The sequence below is a fragment of the Colletotrichum scovillei genome, assembly GCF_011075155.1.
Source record: "Colletotrichum scovillei strain TJNH1 chromosome Unknown Contig00001, whole genome shotgun sequence".
In the NCBI taxonomy this organism is placed as follows: domain Eukaryota; kingdom Fungi; phylum Ascomycota; class Sordariomycetes; order Glomerellales; family Glomerellaceae; genus Colletotrichum; species Colletotrichum scovillei.
The window spans coordinates 74,968-89,902 of NW_023336259.1; the positions used below are offsets into that span (position 1 = coordinate 74,968).

Consider the following 14,935-nt stretch of genomic DNA (forward strand, 5'->3'; position numbering starts at 1 on the left):
GAATCCCACTACGACTCGAAGCGCACGTATAACACCAGTTCGGAAGGTCGTAATAGCGCGGCATTTGACATGCGCTCTCTGCTCATTGGAGGGAATTCTTAGCGCTTGGGGTTCTCGTGCGACCCTTCATCCAGTATCACAGACATTGTCAACGAAATGAGATGAAGATGGATCACAAGGAACGTGCCATCGTGAAGCACCTCACGGTGTTTAAAAGACACACGATGGCCCCCGACTTGTCGGATCATGAGAATTGTCTCCCCAGGATCTCACAGGCATTCACCTCGTCAGTGACAACTCCCCTCTCGTTCTCCGTCAGCAAATTCAAGGTCGTCCCTCCTCCTTCGCCATGTTGTCCAAGCCAGTTCGCGAGCGCGGCTACGCCCTCGGCCTCGCCCTTGTGGCCACAGGCTCCCTCGTCTCCGCCGGTCCCTGCGACATCTACGCCTCTGGCGGCAACCCCTGCATCGCCGCCCACAGCACCACTCGCGCCCTCTACAGCGCCTACACCGGCTCCCTCTACCAGGTGAAGCGCGGCTCCGATGGTGCCACAACCAACATCGCGCCCCTTTCCGCCGGCGGCGTCGCCAATGCGGCCGCTCAGGACACCTTCTGCTCCGGAACGACCTGCCTCATCTCCGTCATCTACGACCAGTCCGGCAAGGGCAACCACCTAACCCAAGCCCCCGGTGGCGCCTTCAGCGGCCCCGATGTCAACGGCAACGACAACCTCGCCAGCGCCATTGGCGCCCCCGTCACCCTCAATGGCCAAAAGGCCTACGGCGTCTTCGTCTCCCCCGGCACGGGCTACCGTAACAACGCCGCCGTCGGCACCGCCATCGGAGATGTGGCTGAGGGCATGTACGCCGTCCTCGACGGCACCCACTACAACGGCGGCTGCTGCTTCGACTACGGCAACGCCGAGACTAGCAGCACCGACACGGGCAACGGCCACATGGAGGCCATCTACTTTGGCGACAACACCGGCTGGGGCTCGGGTGCCGGCAGCGGACCCTGGTTGATGGCCGATCTCGAGAACGGCCTCTTCTCCGGCGTCAGCCCCGCCAACAACCCGGGTGACCCGACCATCACGAATCGCTTCTTCACCGCCGTCGTGAAGGGAGGTCCCAACCTCTGGGCTCTCCGCGGCGCCAACGCCGCCTCAGGAGGCTTGACCACGTACTACAGCGGCGTGCGGCCCAACGCGTCGGGATACAACCCCATGAGCAAGGAGGGCGCCATCATCCTCGGCATCGGCGGTGACAACAGCGTTAGCGGGCAGGGCACCTTCTACGAGGGTGTCATGACCTCCGGATACCCCTCCGACGCGACGGAGAACTCTGTCCAGGCCAACATTGTCGCGGCCAAGTACGCCACCACTTCCCTGAACAGCGGCACCGCCCTCACCGTCGGCAACTCCATCTCCCTGCGCGCCACGACCTCCGGCTACACAGACCGCTACCTCGCACACACCGGCTCGACCGTCAACACCCAGGTTGTTACCTCGTCCAGCACCACGGCTCTCAAGCAGCAGGCCAGCTGGACCGTCCGCACCGGTCTCGGCAACAGCGGGTGCTACTCGTTCGAGTCCAAGGACACGCCCGGCAGCTTCATCCGCCACTACAACTTTGAGCTGGCCGTCAACGCCAACGACGGCAGCAAGCAGTTCAAGGAGGATGCTACCTTTTGCACGCAGTCTGGTATCAGCGGCACCGGCAGCTCGTTCCGCGCGTGGAGCTACCCTACCACCTACTTCCGCCACTACAACAACCTGGGATATGCTGCGAGGAACGGTGGTGTTCACACTTTTGACTCTGCTACTTCCTTCAACGCGGATGTGAGCTGGGTTATCGCTACTGGCTTTGCTTAAGTTGAGGATGGTAATGGGGCGAGAGAGAGGATGGGATTGTTCTGACAGGCGGGCAAGGGGTCAGTCGGGCATACCACTTGTTGGGACGAGCCTGTGAGATGTCTTGGGAATAGTTCCTGCTAGTCTTTGATGCATTCAAATCGACCCTTGGGCTTCATTGGTATCGTACACTTATTTAAATCGATGTCGCAGCGGCCAGGCACCGTGTGATCTTACATAAGTGTTAGAAGGATTGAACTCTAGACTCCCAATGTCGCAGCGGCCAGGCACCGTGTGATCTTACATAAGTGTTAGAAGGATTGAACTCTAGACTCCCAAACAGACTTCGAGTTCACACCACTTGCCTCAAAAACCCCTCAGTGGTGCTGCTGGCTTTAAGCTTCAAGTCAGATGATGGCGTTGGGTTTACGATGACCAACCCAGGCCATCAACTTGATGAAATCCACTCATTTGTGCATATCTTTGCCCCCGGGCACGCTCAGACCAGCGACTTAGAGAGCTTGACGTGGCGGTGTTATATGTTGGTGAAGCATGCGAAGTCTCAGACCCTAGATTCTATGATCTAAGAGCATTCACAATTCAGAAAAGCTCACAGACTCTGCTGTACATGCCAATGGGGTGGCCATCATGCCTCGCGGGAGGGCATACAGCCTCGTTGTTAGGCTTCTGTAGCTCTTTTCTGCACCCATCTTATGGCTTAAAATTGCAGTGAAGGAAGTCCGATTCGTTGATGTTCCCAACCCGAACCCTTGCGGAGTTGACGGGTCCGCACATCACTGCATCAGTGGTGAAACATGAAAAGAAAGGTTAGATCATAGTTGGCATAATGGAATGTAATTACATAGTGAGTTTACTTTGCAATCTCTCGACCTGTACCGGTGTTCCACTCATACAAGGGCCGAAGCGCGTCACATACTTACATGAACTTGCTTTTTTCTCTTGCAGAAAGGCTGTAGGATAACAATTTTCAGTATCCGAATTGGTGTTTTCTGAGTATTATGCGATGTGCTATCGTCATGTATAGGCGTCTAGCATGTATAGGCAGGATGGGGCAATGCACAAGATCGCAAAGCCACAAATGGGTTCAGCAGTATCGACATCTTAGACGCCGACAACTGCCCCACATGTCCCCGGCCGGGTCTTGCAATCTCGGAGCCGACGAATCCTCACCTTAAGGTAGCGCGTGCGTGGGTAGGTAGACACTCTCTGAACGAGACGGGATACTGTAGCAGGAACTGCGACGGTGAGCCCTTTGCCTAGATAAATGAGTATTTTTTCGCTTTCAAATTAGACAATGATATCATGGCTTCGCACCTCTGCCGCAGTGGACAAAGTCTGGATTCTCAGAAAGTGTAGATGATGGGCGTGAAGAAGCTTCAATACCGAGGGATCCGAGTCAGGAATCAAATGCCAATTCAGCCCGACTCTCCGATGGCATGAACCTTGTTGATTCGACCGAGGCCGACTACAGTCAGGCTTCTCTCTTGGCTCTAGAAGAAATTTCATGGAATCGAAACTTTTTCAGGGGGGGTGACGAACAACCTAAAAGGCTGAGCCGAGGTCCAGCAGCTTCGCCCAGACTTTCCATGACAGTGCAGCACGCATCCCACGCTGTGACGCCAGGGCAAACAGGCACCCTGCTACCCAAGCACTAACAAAAAAGCACCGAACCCCGTTTAGGGAGTGGGGGTCCTCCGTCACTTATCGCTGCCAATCGACGATAATTTGCCCTCGCGCTCCGACCCCAACAACACCAACAAACGATCCCAACCAAAGCGACCGGGGGTGTGGGTGCGAGGCCCGCAAAACGAGCTCCGTGGACCCGGTAGACAAGCGCGCAATCCATATCCGTACGGAGTACTTTACATTTCCTTTCGAAATTTAAATCCCATCACCAACCCATGGCGACCTCCCTCCTCGCCCAATGCTCAACCACCCTCTGGTGCCACCTCCGTTCCCTCCCCCTCTGGGCCTTCGTCCTCGTCGTCCTCCTCCTCGGCGCACTCCGCCAGCGCATAGTCCCATCTTCACCGTCTTCTTCTCCGACCAGACGGCGACGGGCAGCACCGGTCGTCGCGGATAAGAAGACGTCCGCCTCCTGAAGGGCCTCTCTTACCCAGGAGAAACACCACCAGCAAAACAGACACACAATATGGCGTCCGCAATCGCAAAGGCCTCGCGCACCGAGGCCGACTTCGATCGCGTCCCCGTCCGCGTCGTCCGCCTCATCCGCCTCGCCGGCGCCAGCGGCCTGGCGTACGCCGCCTACAAGATCCACTGGCGCATCGTACTCGCCAGCTTCTTCACCGGCCCGGGCAAATTCAGCCGCATCCTCATGCTCATCTTTGCCCTGCTGAACCTCAAGAACATGCCCTTTGTCTGGACCGTACGTTAACCCTCCTCTCTCTCTCACGTCTACAGACAGAAGACAAGAACAGCCAAAAAAGACTGACACATCCACAAACAGTACCGAGTATGGCACGCAATAATCTACCACCTCTTCATCCGCAAATCCCCCCGCCTCGGCCCGCGCTCCCTCTTCCGCCCCATGATCTCCCAGTCCCACGCCCCCATCACCGAGATAGACTACAACATCCACAAGTCCAACTCGACCTACTTCTCCGACCTCGACGTCTCCCGCACCCACCTCTGCACCTACCTCCTCCGCCCCGGGTTCCGCCAACTCACCCACAACGCGACAACAAAACTCGTCCTCGACCCCAAGACCTCGAAACCAGCCCGCGGCCCGCTCGGCATCATGCTCGGCGCCGTACACTGCTCCTTCCGCCGCGAGATCACGGCCTACGCCCCCTACGAGATGTGGTCCCGCATCCTCTCGTGGGACCGCAAGTGGCTGTACATCGTCACGCACTTTGTCCCCAAGGGCACGGCGCGTCCTACCGAGTGGCTTGATCCCAAGTTCGGCACCGCGCGGGTCCGGAGGAACACCGGCGGCGACGCGAGCAGCAACAGCGCGGACTGGGAGAAGAAGATTTACGCCACGGGCGTGAGCAAGTACGTCTTCAAGATTGGGCGGTTGACGGTGCATCCGGCCGTCGCGCTTGAGGCGAGCGAGCTGCTGCCGCACAGGCCGACCGAGGGCGGATGGCAGGGCGGCGAGAACGGTGTCGGGGACGAGAGTGTTGATTTGAGTGATGTCGCGGACGACGGCGCGTGGGATTGGCAGATGGTTGAGAAGAGGCGGCGCGAGGGGATGAGGTATGCTGCGCAGTTTGCTGCCATGGATGATCTGCATGGCTGGCTGGACGGCGCGGATGGCGGTGACGGAAGTGCCTTGGGCAAATTCGGACTTGGATAAGACGAGAGGAGATGGCGGGATTCGTGATACCCAATAGACTTGGACGGTATTGACATTGGATGAAGATAAAGAGGGAGGCAAAGACGCGATTGTAGATGATTCAATCTGGGATATAAATGTTTTTTTAGGTTTACATTGCCACTAATCAGCTGATAGAACTAGATATGCATGCGCGTACAACTACAACAAGACTTCCATGGTCAGGTGTGCTGGCTATTTCTCTTTTTCCCGCTAAACTCCGCAGTCCGCAATCTTTCCTCTTGCATTGGATACATCAATTACAAGGGATGAAGTGAAAAATGTTGTTCAAATCAAAGCCACAACTGGTAGGTGAGAAAGGTGAATTTAGAGAGCGAACGCAGCGGCCGCGGCGATGGCTCCAGCCCAGCCAGCGACCTGGGCTCGGCCGGCGGCGGCTGGTGATGTTGTAGTGGTGACCGCAGCCCCTGTTGCGGTGCCGCTGCGGGAAGAAGTGGTTGTGCCGGAAGCCGTAGTCGCGGCAGCGGTGACGGAGCCAGCCGAGGCGGTGCCGGAAGATGTGCCTCCTGCGGCGACCTGGGCGCAGATCTGAGAGGCGAGCTGGAGTACCGCTGGAAGTGTGTTAGCTCTATTGTTCAAAGCTTGAACGTCTTTCTCATGCTTTGTGAGAACACATACTGGCCTGATCTGTCGAGCTGCAGCCGGAGGAAGCAAGGCAGGGCACGACCTTGGCTGTGAGCTGCTCGACCTTTCCGCAAGAGCAGGCAAAGTCTGTGATATCGCAGTTGACAGACTGGGCACCATCACGGATGCAAGTGACCGCGCAAGTGGGAATCTCGGCAACAAGCTGATCGATGGTGTCGGCAGCCACGAGGGCGGCGAGGATAGATACGACAATGGTGTACTTCATCTTGGCGGTTTGCTGTGATCCTTGGAGGCCGAGGTTGGGTCGAAGTAAGTTTGGGGTGTCGAGGTGTGGTGAAGTGGCTGATAAGGCGGGTAGGAGCAAAGGCAAAGTAGAATAAAGTAGCAGACCGGTTGTGAGAGAGGACGAAGTGGTCTTTTAAAGAGCATTGAATGAGACGCCAAGACTGTGGCATCAACAGCAACCGGTCGCCGGAATGGCACAAGCTCATAGAGGTAAACCGCCGAGAGCTCCAAACGTAGCCAAGACGCGGTCTACGTCGGCGCGCCGTAGCTGTCTCGCACCCCGGATCAGGCAAGACGACGGATGGGGATCATGGCACAGTGATGGGAATTATTGGTGAGGCATTCAACCGAGCGAGCCAAAACCCCTCAGGCAGCTGCTCACTCGAGCCTTGTCATCCGTTCTGTGGCAGAACGTCTACTGTCAGTCTAGAGATGATCGGCCGCCACACCTCACTTGGCGTGAAGCCGCTGGAGCTCTCATCAAATGCACCGCTCGGACTGGCTCGTTTTGCAGTGCTGTCTAGTAGTCGTGGCGCAGGTGCTAGTCTTCCCTCTGACCGTGAACAAAGGCGGCTAGAGGGGATTCTGGGTCAGTCGATAGCATCTATCCTCCATCCTCCGGTTCCGAGCTGTGGTCGATCTTCCGCAAACGTCTGCGCGCGGAAACCGAAGCGCAGGCAAGGGCCCTGGAGGCTGGACGAGCCGACCAGCTTGAGGTTTGAGATTCTCTCTTGTGAAAACGCTGAAGTCTAGACTTTTTCCGAGTAACTGTTCATCTCTCCTGACGAATGCGCCCTCAAGGTCTCAGATACATGACGTTGACGACCAGTTACCTGGGTCTTCGCTCTGAGGAATGCAGGCTCAGGGGAAGTTGGTTAAGCTCATCCGGCATCAACTAAGCTTCCCGCAGGCCCCTGTCACCTGCAGGTCGGAAAGAGGAAGATCAGACGCTTGTCCAATCGAAGTGCTCCATTTATGTGTGCAGGGAATGCACTGAGAACACCTGCATTAGCCGTCCGACGCTTCTCGCATGGTGTGTGGCCTGTGTTCCCGTGCCCTCCCGTGCCTCGAACAGAATATCGGACGAGTGATTGCCAGTCTCTGCGAATTATCTCGTCCAGTCGCACTTTTCAGCTATCGGGGCAGCGGCCCTTGGTGGAGAGAAATGCAATCGACCACAAACGTAAGATTGGGGGATCATGAGTCAAGCATGATCAGACGTGAAGAACAACCGGCGTGGTGATCCCGAAGGTGTAGCTATCAACCGGATGACCGAGGCCGTGCGTTCCGGGTCTATTGGCCATGCGAAATTGGTTTCTTGATCCTTTTCGTTAGCCTCGCAGACTCTGGTTGCACACTCTTATCCACCAATCGACCAACATGGAACGTCTAACTCTAGCAGACATTCGCGCATTGTGAGCCGCTAGCTTCATTGTGTTTGCCTAAGCGGTGTCTGCCTTGAGCAGTTCCTTCTTCTAATAGAATGCCATTCGACCTTCAGCTGGAAAAAGCCTTCATCCTGGTGGCGAGTGGGAGGCGCCACGAGGATTCTCTCACGTTGCCGTGCGCTTGTAGGAAACACATTACTCGGAGATATGATGCCAGACGGGCAAGCAATTGGTTGTTCCGGGCCTCGAGTCTCCTCATGTTCAGGAGGATTGGCATGTGTCAAACCGTAGCGACAGTCTCAAGCTGATCGTTGCTCCATACACTCCCGTTCCCGTTACTAACTTGCCCTAATCCGAGTAGCAGTTTGAAATCTTTCGTGAGCTTGGCAGGCGCCCGACCCGGTGGGTTGCTCAGCGATTGTAGAGCATAGGAATGCAAACGGAGTGCCGGGCAGAAGATTGGCGGCGAGATCAGGTATCGAATCCGAAGCCGTTAGCACGTGGCATGTTGATTCGTTCCTCGCAAATCGCCCTCACAGCGGCCGTGGAGGTTCACCTCTATCATCGACGTCCACTTGAGGTGGTCACCGTTCTCAAAGTCGATTGCAGCCACGCATGCTGGACGATAATTCGAAGTCAATGACTGAGACGGGTGCACGGCCGAAGCGGGCGCCCGCCTTGTTGCTCGACCGTAGACTGGAGATTTTGGCTCTCGAATTGGAGCCATCCCAACTTTGTTTCCTCGGCACAGCTATCGAGGCACAGAGCCACTTCGATTTGTGAAATGGGAAAACCTTCCCCAGTGGTGCCACGATTCTTGCCCAGCTTCGCGTGGGTAACATCGGATTGTCTCGTACTGGGGCTCAGAAAGCATAAAGTTGGTTGACGGCGAGCTGCCAGGCTCTTTCAGTCTTACTTGCAGACAAGTGCAAAGTTAAGTTGGCTAGAGACGAATCGCAAAGCATGCGAAATCTGGTAGCGAGCGATGTATATGTAAGTCGGGATGGGCAAGGTGGTTGATGATAAGACGGAATCGCTGGCTCCGCGAAGAAGTCGGTGACGAAATGGCGGACCCACCTACAGTACCTGCCGTGCGAGATCTGATTACTCAGACACGGTAGGTACGCCAGTGCCCCTCCATCCCAGATTGGCGGCCGCGGGGCAGTCGGACCTGAACAAAGTCCACCTTGGCTAAAGGCGCGACAACTTCCACTCTCCTTCACATCACACTCCCCCCAGACAACTACGGAGAAATCATGACGGAACAACCGGTATCAGTCCTCTTTGTCTGCCTCGGCAACATTTGCCGCTCAACAATGGCAGAAGGCGTGTTTCGCAACTTTGCGCAAAAGCCTCAGTACAAGGGCCTCATCTCAAAGGTGGATTCCTGCGGCACAGGTACGAAATATGGCGGATACGTCATGATGAACCCAATTCCTCTACCAATTCTTGTGCGCAAAGCAAAGCTGACGCGGTCTTTTGCGCAACAATAGCGGCCTACCATGTCGGCGATCCTCCCGATGACAGAACCATGGCGACGCTCGAAGACCACGGCATAACGGATTACTACCACGCTGGTCGCAAGGTACGATGGTGCTCCCTCTCTCACAGGGTGCGCCCGGGCGGATCTGAAGAGAGAACAGACTTGCTGACCGTCACGCTTCCACAATGTGCAGGTGTCGCCCTCAGACTTTAACAAGTTCGACTACGTCTTCGCCATGGACCGATCCAACCTACGAGACCTTCAAAACCTACAACAACGAGGCCACACCGATTCAAAGGCCAAGGTGATGCTCTTTGGCGAGTTTTCAGGAGGACCGAGGTCGGAGGTGGTGAACGATCCATACTATGGTGGCGATGAGGGTTTTGCGAAGGCCTATGAGCAGTGCACACGGTTTTCGACCAACTTTTTGAAGCACGTCTTCCCGATGTCGACCCCAAAGCATAGAAGGACCGTGGATTGCGATCAAGGTGGAGAGAAGATTGAAGATTGAGCCAAAAGGCGAGGGCAAACGGTCGGCGACGCGCCGCGAAACACGACTTGGGGGCGGCGGTACGCGTTGCAGCAGGAATCCGACTGGCTGCGGCCAAATAAGGACTTGTCGTTGACGATCATCGCGATCATGGTAAGGCGTCAGAACAGGGCGAGAGGTGGGTAGGCCATTGAGAACAGCTGCGCGCTGCCGAAGTGATTATGCTGCATTATTAGAGAAAGAAAGGTAGAGACAGGAGGAGCATTTAAGCGTGTCTTTGGTTTGATTGATTCCACAGCTACAAGATGCACATAGAAGATTAGATTCCATGCAGTTGCCAGCCAATGCAGGTGCAAAGTGCAGGACAACGGCAAGACGGCCAGATGAGGATGGAGCCGTAGACGCCGTTGAAGACAACTCGAGAGGTCGAGGTGCCTAAGCGAAATGGATTCGGGATGTCGGCTACGCGCAAGCTAGCGTCTTTGGCGGCGGCAGCAGCTACTTGGGCCTTGGCAATCACATACCAAGATTGAAAAGCACTAGGCGGGCCGAGGAAAAGATTTTGGCGTCCGTACTCCGTATTACCTGGACAGATTCGTGGATGAGCTCAGAGGCTCTTCAGCCCTACCAGTCCAGTAGACACGTACAGGAGATGCCGCCGTACCTAGGTATGCTATGGTAGTGTGCTGCCCGATAATGGGAAGAGCAGCTTACCCTACACCGTCGAGGATGACTGCACAAATGACGGCGGACGAACTGCTTACGGCAGATCCCTCGAGGGGCTGTGGTGTTGGATGAGGTGCGATATTTCGGGATCCTGCGCATTAGAAGTAGTGATGCTGACGCATCTAAGCTTACATGATAATGCAGTGGTGCATTCTGACCATGGAAGAGAGGGCTAGCCTAAAGCACACATCTTCAGCAACCTACCTTGGGTGCAGTTGCTTGGTTTGTCTCGTTCAGACTGGTTGTGGATGAGGCGCGGCTGAATCGGCCTTCAGTTCAAAGTTTTGACGGTGCTCACATCTGGGCCAAATGCGGGCCAGGATGAAGGTCTGACAGTCAAAAAGTGTCTCACTTCAAAGGTCCACAGTCCTGGAAGTTCTTCTTCAGCCGGCGCTGAGCCGCCACTGCATTCCAAAGCCCAAATTTTGTTCTTCTTGGGTTGGGATGCAGCATCCAGGCATCAAGCAGAGAAATTGCAGTATTCGTATCCCAAACTCTCTTCCCCAGTGCAGAATCTTGATTGTTGTGTCAGAGCCGGTCATTGGTGCAGGTACTCATGCTGCATATATCTGCGTAGACGAGGTTGTTTCTGCTCGCGTAAAAAGCCGCCAGGCCAGCCTTGGACCCATATTCAATTCTCAACCGGGGATTTGAGTGAGGGTGGTCTGTACGATCCATGGTGATGATTTGTCGCGCGGTTGCGAAAGGCTGCATTGCCAAAAGTCCAGTCACGATGCTCAGCGGTTACTGGCCCGAGGTAAATGGAGCCTTTCATCTGAGGATGGAGCCAATGGGGGCTCGCAGAATGACCCAGGCAGCAAATCAAGTGCGGGCCTGGGGATCGTGGTGTGGATCCCTACGTCTCTTCACGCCAAGTCGCTTCCGGCCTAACGTCAGCAGCAGCTTGTACCTTGTACCTTGCCTTGCAGTTTTCCCATGTTCCCACGCAGGAAGCTCAGAATCTTGAGCTCTTGATGTACCTTATCCATTTGCTTGACTTTGGTTAGACTGGATTCAAGACAGCCGACTAACTACGGATACTTTACTCAAGTAAGGTAGCTAGGCACCAGGTACTACCGTAGCACCAGTACATTGAGTGCTGCGACGTGGTCGGGGCTACCTCGTAAGGCAGAGACACAAGAGCACGGGATTGGGGGGGAGCTTCAGCCCACCACGCAGCACCTTACTCCGTACCTTTCCTTACTGCGTAAGGTAGGTACCCCTCACCCCTCTCTTCCACTCATTCTCCTGCTAGAATCCTATCATCAACCTGAACAAGGTACCATGAAGAAGTACGGATACATCCACACACTTATCATCCAAGGTACTAGGTATTCGCAGTCTACCAATACTTCACCGCACTCAGCCTTGGGCCAAGTCTCATCATCTCCAGGTGTCGAGACTCAAGCATCCAGTGTCCAGTCACAACCCTCAAGTCAAGCCAGCCCACAGATCCCACTTGTCTTCAATGAAATGGAGTGTGCCAATGCAGCTGCTTGCTTGCATTGCCCCCCCATTCCATCTGCCTTTTCCCTTGTTGCTTTCTGTCCCTGTTCAAGGGCCCAGAAGGTCAGGTCCATTTAAGTCCACTATCCAAATGTCAGGTCCATGGCAGTCCCTCCCAAATGGAACCCTTCCCCTCGGCTCGTGCCTTTGACCATTTTATCGCCTTTTCTTGCCTCAAACTGTGAATGCTCCATCCCATAACGCGCTGTCTCCCGGTCTGGCCATCCCATTTGATCCTGTCCAGTCCCATCATCCCCCCTCCCCAATTCCCCTCAAGGCTATTTCCCCGTCGTCCTATCCTACCTAAGACGTAAGGTGAAAGGTACACTCTGTGGTGTGGTACCTCTACTTTATCTCTTGCTCCTGCCCATTACCTGACCTGGCCTTACTTTCCTTACCTACCTTAGGTACCTGAGGAATCGCACAATATCTTTGGACCTTCCTCCCTCTGCTCACTTCCTCTCCTCTCGTCTTTCTTCCTTTCACATCTCATCTCAACTCACCCCTCCACTGCGGGACAAAGACGAGAATTGTTCCGGCGACACCGCATTGTCATCCAGCATATTTCACCGAGGAAAGATTCCGAAGAAAACACCTGACGCTGCTCTGCCTGCCTTTATAATACAGCCTGCTATCCCCTCACCCACTCGTCGAGCGTTGTCACTGCTACTGCTGTTGTCACTGCTTGGACAAGCCGTTCTTTTTCGGTTGATCCCGCTACCCTGTCTGTTCCGCAACTGTCGCATCGCATCGCATTCCTTGCTTGCTTCCCCACCTTTGCCTCGATTGACTCGCCAAAGATACCCCTCGATTTCTCGACAAGCCCGACACGCCAATCCTCCAAGCTCGAAAAAACAACAGCTCCAACCCCAACACCAACTCGAAAACCTCCACCAAACGAGCAGCACACAAACCTCGCAAACATGGCTGATTTGCAAGGACGCAAGGTCTTCAAGGTCTTCAACCAGGACTTCATCGTCGACGAGCGATACACCGTAACCAAGGAGCTCGGCCAGGGAGCTTACGGCATTGTCTGGTGCGTGCGACCTTTTAACCTGCTCTTCCCCTCATCCCATCGGCTGTCGCTGTCTGCGCTGCTGCTGCTGGTGCTGATGCTGATGCTGATGCTGCTGCTGCTGCCACCGCTGCCCCGCCATTTGGCCAAGAAGCTGACGAATACTCCCCTCACACAGCGCCGCCGTGAACAACCAGACCCAGGAGGGCGTCGCCATCAAGAAGGTCACAAATGTGTTTAGCAAGAAGATCCTGGCAAAGCGCGCCTTGCGCGAAATCAAGCTGCTCCAGCACTTCAGGGGACACCGCAACGTGAGTCCTCCCCTCTGCCCGCTCTGGAAGCTGTCCCAAGAACCCCGCGCAGCCTCATCGCCACGCGGCTGCACCACCACCCACGCCAGACAACGATGCTGACTTGCCTGCTTTGACAGATTACCTGCCTCTACGATATGGACATTCCCCGACCCGATAACTTCAACGAGACATATCTCTACGAGGGTACGCTTTCTATCGCGTGCATCCGCCGCCCTGGTCGAATCAGCTGTGCTAACTCTTTTGTTCTGCTACAGAGCTCATGGAATGCGATTTGGCAGCCATCATCCGATCCGGCCAACCGCTGACCGACGCCCATTTCCAGTCCTTCATCTACCAGATCCTCTGTGGTCTCAAGTACATCCACTCCGCCAACGTCCTGCACCGTGATCTGAAGCCCGGTAACCTGCTCGTCAACGCCGATTGCGAGCTCAAGATTTGCGATTTCGGTCTGGCGCGTGGTTTCTCCGTTGATCCTGAGGAGAATGCCGGTTACATGACGGAATACGTTGCTACCAGATGGTACCGTGCTCCCGAGATCATGCTGAGCTTCCAAAGCTACACCAAAGCTAGTACGTATCCCAGAAGGCGTCGCATGATTGCATTTGAGTTAGATGCTAACCGCGCCATAGTTGATGTTTGGTCCGTTGGCTGCATTCTGGCTGAACTTCTCGGAGGCCGTCCCTTCTTCAAGGGTCGTGACTACGTCGACCAGTTGAACCAGATCCTGCACATTCTCGGTACCCCCAACGAAGAGACTTTGTCCCGCATCGGCTCGCCCCGCGCCCAGGAATACGTCCGCAACCTTCCTTTCATGCCTAAGAAAACCTTCCCCAGCCTGTTCCCTCAGGCCAACCCTGACGCCCTCGACCTCCTCGACCGCATGCTTGCCTTTGACCCCTCGAGCCGTATCAGCGTCGAGCAAGCTCTTGAGCACCCCTACCTGCACATCTGGCACGATGCTTCCGACGAGCCCGACTGCCCCACGACGTTCAACTTCGACTTTGAGGTCGTTGAAGATGTTGGCGACATGCGTAAGATGATCCTGGATGAGGTCTACCGCTTCCGCCAGCTGGTTCGCACCGTCCCCGGAGCTACCCAGGCCGGCACGCAGGCTGCTGGACAGCAGGGTGGCGGGCAAGTGCCAATTCCCACCGGAGGCAACCAAGGATGGAGCTCTTCGGACCCTCGACCTCAAGAGTACGGCGGCCAAGGAGGCGGCCTGGAGGCGGACCTTGCTGGTGGCCTTGATCACCGGAGATAAAGCCGTTGAAAGTTGTTCCTGGATTGGTGCGCTGCGCGAAATCGCGCATGAATGACTAGCAAAATCGGTGTTTGGTTTGCAGACTCTGGCGGGCAATTTCAGAATTTTGTTTTGGATGTGATGTCATTCCGCGATTTTACACGTCAGGTGGGGAGGAGGAGAGAGACAAGCGTTAGAAGACGGTGGAATTGATCTTGATGACGGCCGCTCTTCCATCTGGAGGAGAGAGGAGAAGGAAGAAGAAAAGAGGAGGACAAAGTCGAAATACTGGGGGACTGGATCGCCCGTGGGGTTGAATGAACACGACAAAGATGACAGCAGTCCCCAAATTTACTTAATTCCCTATGATGCGATGTCGCGCTTGTAGTGCTATCGTCCTCTGGGCGGCTACTAGTCGGTTCTGAATCTCTGTTCGCGTGTGTGATGTGTCCGCAGCGAATGAACGCTTCTACTCCTCTCAGTCATGTGGAATGGTGCACTGATGGCGGCCTCGATGGCGGCATACCCGTGTAAGTTTCAGTTGAGCATGTCATGCTGGCTTTTCGCAGGTTCCGTCCGATACGTGTTGACGGCATCCAGTCCACCAAACAAGTTTATATACAAACCATGATATAAGCCATTGACGCAGAGCAAGTGGGTCAAGGATTCTCACTG

General features: G+C 55.3%; 5 protein-coding genes across 5 annotated transcripts; 4 read left to right on the top strand and 1 right to left on the bottom strand.

Moving 5' to 3' along the window:
- Positions 1–349: 349 nt before the first annotated feature.
- HER10_EVM0003929 (alpha-L-arabinofuranosidase B) lies at positions 350–1,870 on the top strand (the record flags this gene model as incomplete). The annotated part of the gene is made up of 3 exons (XM_035473590.1): positions 350–1,192; positions 1,337–1,546; positions 1,634–1,870. 3 exons carry the CDS (start codon positions 350–352, stop codon positions 1,868–1,870), a joined length of 1,290 nt encoding a protein of 429 aa, XP_035338225.1.
- Positions 1,871–4,022: 2,152 nt separating this feature from the next.
- On the top strand, positions 4,023–5,189 carry HER10_EVM0006585 (uncharacterized protein; the record flags this gene model as incomplete). Its single annotated transcript, XM_035476167.1, has 2 exons — positions 4,023–4,256; positions 4,338–5,189. 2 exons carry the CDS (start codon positions 4,023–4,025, stop codon positions 5,187–5,189), a joined length of 1,086 nt encoding a protein of 361 aa, XP_035338465.1.
- Positions 5,190–5,534: 345 nt separating this feature from the next.
- Positions 5,535–6,078, bottom strand: HER10_EVM0004890 (uncharacterized protein; the record flags this gene model as incomplete). The annotated part of the gene is made up of 2 exons (XM_035474518.1): positions 5,535–5,779; positions 5,847–6,078. 2 exons carry the CDS (start codon positions 6,076–6,078, stop codon positions 5,535–5,537), a joined length of 477 nt encoding a protein of 158 aa, XP_035338304.1.
- A 2,341-nt stretch (positions 6,079–8,419) lies between these two features.
- On the top strand, positions 8,420–9,480 carry HER10_EVM0010113 (phosphotyrosine protein phosphatase; the record flags this gene model as incomplete). The annotated part of the gene is made up of 3 exons (XM_035479583.1): positions 8,420–8,884; positions 8,980–9,071; positions 9,163–9,480. Exons 1-3 carry the CDS (start codon positions 8,743–8,745, stop codon positions 9,478–9,480), a joined length of 552 nt encoding a protein of 183 aa, XP_035338806.1. The 5' UTR covers positions 8,420–8,742.
- A 2,358-nt stretch (positions 9,481–11,838) lies between these two features.
- Positions 11,839–14,679, top strand: HER10_EVM0006641 (uncharacterized protein). The gene is made up of 5 exons (XM_035476221.1): positions 11,839–12,727; positions 12,885–13,017; positions 13,137–13,203; positions 13,275–13,589; positions 13,650–14,679. The coding sequence occupies exons 1-5, from the start codon at positions 12,615–12,617 to the stop codon at positions 14,279–14,281; spliced, it is 1,260 nt and encodes a 419-aa protein (XP_035338468.1). The 5' UTR covers positions 11,839–12,614; the 3' UTR covers positions 14,282–14,679.
- Positions 14,680–14,935: the final 256 nt, after the last annotated feature.

Coding starts and splice junctions, on each gene's coding strand:
- HER10_EVM0006641 (XM_035476221.1), top strand. CDS start 12,615: ATGGCTGATTTGCAAGGACGCAAGGTCTTCAAGGTCTTCAACCAGGAC. Junction 12,728..12,884: donor GGAGCTTACGGCATTGTCTG/GTGCGTGCGACC, acceptor CCCCTCACACAG/CGCCGCCGTGAACAACCAGA. Junction 13,590..13,649: donor CCAAAGCTACACCAAAGCTA/GTACGTATCCCA, acceptor ACCGCGCCATAG/TTGATGTTTGGTCCGTTGGC.